A 6,000-nucleotide genomic window follows, 5' to 3' on the forward strand; every position below is an offset into this window, starting at 1 on the left:
AGGTGTACAACTTCAGTGCAGGTGTTCTATTACAATGCAGACTTTATACTCTTATGGCTACAAATAAAAATAATACCGCAGACCTCAAGTAAGTATAAGCGTCCACCTGCCCTATGCCTGTGGCCTATAATTCACTGATATCATTCCATGCATTTATTCTCCTTCATGCATGCAGAACGTGATGTCAGACATGCTATTAAAGATCGAACCTTTGGACGTAATTTATAACTGCATTTTTTATGACAAGATAGAGCGATGTGAAATGATTAGGAGTCGTCTATTTATTACGTACGCTAATGTGGCGGAATTTGGGGCCCCTTCCTCCTACACATAGGCTCCTTACATACTCCTCCCCTTCCTCCCACTTCCAACCAATCTTCTCCCCATAATCCCCCCACACTTCCCTATCCTCCTTCTCATTTACCCCTCTTCCTTTTATGAACACCAGTAAATCGCCATTCCCACTGGGAATGTTACTCGGCAAAGAAAGAAGCTGAGCGGTGAAAAAAGTAATTTTTGTGAGATTTGGGAATGCTTTAATGAAGAAAAAAAAATGAACATCCCATTTTAAGTGAGGATTTATTTATAGACGGTATTGCCATTCCGACCCATGGGCATTGCCATGCCGAACGATTGGCATTGCCATGCCGACCCATCGACATTTAAAGGGCAAACCCATCAACAATGCCATGCCGACCCATCGACATTTAAAGGGCAAACCCATCAACATTGCCATGCTGACCCATCGACATTTAAAGGGCAAACCCATCAACATTGCCATGCTGACCCATCGACATTTAAAGGGCAAACCCATCAACATTGCCATGCTGACCCATCGACATTTAAAGGGCAAACCCATCAACATTGCCATGTTGACCCATCAACATTGCCATGCTGACCCATCGACATTTAAAGGGCAAACCCATCAACATTGCCATGCCGACCCATCAACATTGCCATGCCGACCCATCGACATTGCCGTGCCGACCCATCGACATTTAAAGGGCAAACCCATCAACATTGCCATGCCGACCCATCGACATTTAAAGGGCAAACCCATCAACATTGCCATGCCGACCCATCGACATTGCCGTGTTGACCCATCGATATTTGAAGGGCAAACCCATCGACATTGCCGTGCCGACCCATCGATATTTGAAGGGCAAACCCATCGACATTGCCGTGCCGACCCATCGATATTTAAAGGGCAAACCCATAAACATTGCCATGCCGACCCATGGAGATTGCCGTGCCGACCCATCGATATTTAAAGGGCAAACCCATCAACATTGCCATGCCGACCCATCGACATTGCCGTGCCGACCCATCGATATTTGAAGGGCAAACCCATCAACATTGCCATGCCGACCCATGGAGATAGCCGTGCCGACCCATCAACATTGCCATGCCGACCCATCGACATTGCCATGCCGATCCATAGAGATTGCCGTGCCGACCCATCACCGTTGCCATGCCGACCCATCAACATTCCATGCCGACCCATGGAGATTGCCGTGCCGACCCATCAACATTGCCATGCCGACCCATCGACATTTAAAGGGAAAACCCATCAACATTGCCATGCCGACCCATGGAGATTGCCGTGCCGACCCATCGATATTTAAAGGGCAAACCCATCAACCTTGCCATGCCGACCCATCGAGATTGCCGTGCCAACCCATCGATATTTAAAGGGCAAACCCATCAACATTGCCTTGCTGACCCATCAACATTGCCATGCCGATCCATGGAGATTGCCGTGCCGACCCATAAACATTGCCATGCCGACCCATCGACATTGCCATGCCGACCCATGGAGATTGCCGTGCCGACCCATCAACATTGCCATGCCGACCCATCGACATTGCCATGCCGACCCATGGAGATTGCCGTGCCGACCCATCAACATTGCCATGCCGACCCATCAACATTGCCACGCCGACTCATCGACATTTAAAGGGCAAACCCATCAACATTGCCATGCCGACCCATCGACATTGCCATGCCGACCCATGGAGATTGCCGTGCCGACCCATCGATATTTAAAGGACAAACCCATCAACATTGCCTTGCTGACCCATCGATATTTAAAGGGCAAACCCATCAACATTGCCATGCCGACCCATGGAGATTGCCGTGCCGACCCATCGATATTTAAAGGGCAAACCCATCAACATTGCCATGCCGACCCATCGACATTGCCATGCCGACCCATGGAGATTGCCGTGCCGACCCATCGATATTTAAAGGGCAAACCCATCAACATTGCCTTGCTGACCCATCGATATTTAAAGGGCAAACCCATCAACCTTGCCTTGCTGACCCATCGATATTTAAAGGGCAAACCCATGAACATTGCCATGCCGACCCATCGACATTGCCATGCCGACCCATGGAGATTGCCGTGCCGACCCATCGATATTTAAAGGGCAAACCCATCAACCTTGCCTTGCTGACCCATCGATATTTAAAGGGCAAACCCATGAACATTGCCATGCCGACCCATCGACATTGCCATGCCGACCCATGGAGATTGCCGTGCCGACCCATCGATATTTAAAGGGCAAACCCATCAACCTTGCCTTGCTGACCCATCGATATTTAAAGGGCAAACCCATGAACATTGCCATGCCGACCCATCGACATTGCCATGCCGACCCATGGAGATTGCCGTGCCGACCCATCGATATTTAAAGGGCAAACCCATCAACATTGCCTTGCTGACCCATCGATATTTAAAGGGCAAACCCATCAACATTACCATGCCGACCCATGGAGATTGCCGTGCCGACCCGTCAACATTGCCGTGCTGACTGATTGCTTCGCTGACGGAATTAATGAAGAGACCGCATATTTCACTTCACCATCATATTGCGTGTCTATCTCTGAGTCTCAATGAGGAAGTAAAATGAAGTTAAATAAACAAAAAAGGATGTTTTATAACACATAGTTGTTGTTGCTGTTGTGGTGATTGTTTGTGTTGTTTATGTTCTTCCATGTACTTTTATATGTTTTCCTATTGCTTCAAGAAATATTACTATATTTAATTTTGTGCGCTCCTTTTGTGTACTTCCAAAGGGTTTGTGCTGCCATAGAATAATAAATGTTTCCGTTGGCCCCGCTCCCTTTAAGCTGTCATTCCCACTCTTCCATTCTTCGGGAAGACAAGCTTTTAAAACGAGCATCTCTATGATTAAACGAACACAAATTTTTGTTCCAAGTAAATCTATTATGTATCAGCTTTCCAACAGCACCATATTTGTTATTCTACAAACGCAGGAGCCGCTACATAAAAGCTTGAGCTCCTGCTTCTTCCTCACTTGACGGATGGACGGACAGGCAGGTCTCCTTTTAGTAATAGCAACAACCAATCCCTTCATTTGTGAAAAAGGTGTCAATACCCGCTCCTGCTGGCAAGAGTCAATGGTTAAACCAGTTGCACGATTCTCCATGTACAGGAGAACATCACAAGTCGTCTCCCCATTCTTGCCAGAGTGGGGTCGTTAGGGGGGTAATTATTTCATGACCATGTCCAGAGTCTGGGAATCCTGATCACATTTGTAAAATTTGGTGTAGATTGGCCTAGACATTTTGGATTATATAATTACCAGACATATACATACACATATAATAATAATAATAATAATAATAATAATTCATTTATTTTGTATAGCGCTTTTCCAGAAGCCCAAAGGCGCTTGACAATTTTTTGCCTTATTTTAGTATGATAGATTTTTTTTTTTCACTCGCTCACCCCATACATACATTAAATAAACATACACATACATACATCATAGAATATTTACCCTGCGCAGTCAACTTGGTGCGAGCCAACTCTTCTGTTTTTGAATGTTTTCTTTTCTTTGATCCAATATGGCTTCCAGACCACGTGAGCAATGACATCATAAATTTATAATCTCTAATATGATTGTTGCATAGATCACGCTCAATACATTTCAAACTGATCCAACTAAGCGTTGTCCCTGTTGAATTATGACGTCATACGTTATTACGGCACCAATGACGTCATCATTAACAACACCTATTCCCCATATGGAGTTCTTTACAATCAGCCAGGTTTAAAAAAAATTTCCATGGAGCGGTTTCGGAGATATAGAGGTGCAATATTTTTCCAATATGGCGTCATAATTATGAATAAAAAAATTATACAGGTGGAGGCGCTCCTATGGTAAAATTTCGTGTCAATCGGACCAACGGTTGCCGAGGAAATGAATTTTAAAAATGCAGACACGTACGCCACATGTATGCACGTACGCAGTCGAATGCCTTAACCCTGATTTTCGCTTCATGGGCGCAGGGTAAAAATAATCCCTCAACATGTTCCAATATGGGGTGAGTTAAATATACCTGCACTAACTACCTATATGCTGGATGGTGATATTTACTTGATAAACAACAAACATTTATTGTGCTATACTTTGTCACGTGAATTGCTTGTTTGCACAATGAATGGATTCGCCTTTGTGCATTTACCTGTGATACAGGCAGTTAACTTTGTGCATTTACCTGTGATCGAGGCAGTTAACTTTGTGCATTTACCTGTGATATAGGCAGTTAACTTTGTGCATTTACCTGTGATCGAGGCAGTTAACTTTGTGCATTTACCTGTGATACAGGCAGTTAACTTTGTGCATTTACCTGTGATCGAGGCAGTTAACTTTGTGCATTTACCTGTGATACAGGCAGTTAACATCGTGCATTTACCTGTGATCGAGGCAGTTAACTTTGTGCATTTACCTGTGATACAGGCAGTTAACTTTGTGCATTTACCTGTGATAGAGGCAGTTAACTTTGTGCATTTACCTGTGATACAGGCAGTTAACTTTGTGCATTTACCTGTGATCGAGGCAGTTAACTTTGTGCATTTACCTGTGATACAGGCAGTTAACTTTGTGCATTTACCTGTGATAGAGGCAGTTAACTTTGTGCATTTACCTGTGATCGAGGCAGTTAACTTTGTGCATTTACCTGTGATACAGGCAGTTAACTTTGTGCATTTACCTGTGATCGAGGCAGTTAACTTTGTGCATTTACCTGTGATACAGGCAGTTAACTTTGTGCATTTACCTGTGATACAGGCAGTTAACTTTGTGCATTTACCTGTGATCGAGGCAGTTAACTTTGTGCATTTACCTGTGATACAGGCAGTTAACTTTGTGCATTTACCTGTGATCGAGGCAGTTAACTTTGTGCATTTACCTGTGATAGAGGCAGTTAACTTTGTGCATTTACCTGTGATAGAGGCAGTTAACTTTGTGCATTTACCTGTGATCGAGGCAGTTAACTTTGTGCATTTACCTGTGATACAGGCAGTTAACATCGTGCATTTACCTGTGATCGAGGCAGTTAACTTTGTGCATTTACCTGTGATACAGGCAGTTAACTTTGTGCATTTACCTGTGATACAGGCAGTTAACTTTGTGCATTTACCTGTGATAGAGGCAGTTAACTTTTTGCATTTACCTGTCATAGAGGCAATGGCTGTGCAAGTGCTTTCTTGGAGGACTGAAGGAAGCTTTTTTTCCAAAGGATGCAAACCTCCTGGAACTTGAGAAATCATCTTTGTATTCCCAACTCACTATTCATTCTTCTAAACCTTGAATGAATCATGTTTGAATGAATGTACTATTATGTTGTGGTTCTTGTGGGGTTGAAATTTTTTATTATTACTCTTCAATAAACAACCACAATGCAAGAAACTTTATCTCGAGTCGTACTTGTGCTTTCTATGGTTCTTTTGTACGGTAAATAATGTTTATATTTACAGAAATTACCAAGAGCAAACAGAGGTGCTTATAAAAAGTACATCATTCCGTATTAGATCCACTCAATGGAACAATGACAGCTCAATAGTAATGTTAAACACTTGTATGTCATCGCTGTTATCATTTGTACACACGATGGCGCGATGAATAGGGTGATACACGGAATATGGAAGAGGGCAATGTATGGTACACATAAAAGGGTGATGCACGGAAT

At 43.7% G+C, this 6,000-nt stretch overlaps 1 protein-coding gene and 1 long non-coding RNA gene across 2 annotated transcripts in view; one reads left to right on the forward strand and one right to left on the reverse strand.

Moving 5' to 3' along the window:
* The window catches only part of LOC137433677 (growth/differentiation factor 8-like), a 53,399-nt gene extending 47,674 nt beyond the window's left edge, over positions 1-5,725 (forward strand). The window contains exon 4 of the mRNA XM_078786094.1: positions 5,494-5,725. Within this exon, the coding sequence (XP_078642220.1) occupies positions 5,494-5,530 (37 nt within the window). The 3' untranslated portion in view covers positions 5,531-5,725. The remainder of the gene's footprint in view (positions 1-5,493) is intronic.
* LOC144894092 (uncharacterized) lies at positions 4,090-5,724 on the reverse strand. Its single transcript, XR_013624813.1, has 2 exons — positions 4,792-5,724; positions 4,090-4,725 (listed from the first exon to the last, which is right to left on the reverse strand). It is a non-coding gene; the product is annotated as an uncharacterized LOC144894092 (long non-coding RNA).
* Positions 5,726-6,000: the final 275 nt, after the last annotated feature.

Source organism: Myxine glutinosa, chromosome 10, assembly GCF_964187855.1.
Source record: "Myxine glutinosa chromosome 10, kmMyxGlut1.1, whole genome shotgun sequence".
NCBI classification, from domain to species: Eukaryota; Metazoa; Chordata; class Myxini; order Myxiniformes; family Myxinidae; genus Myxine; species Myxine glutinosa.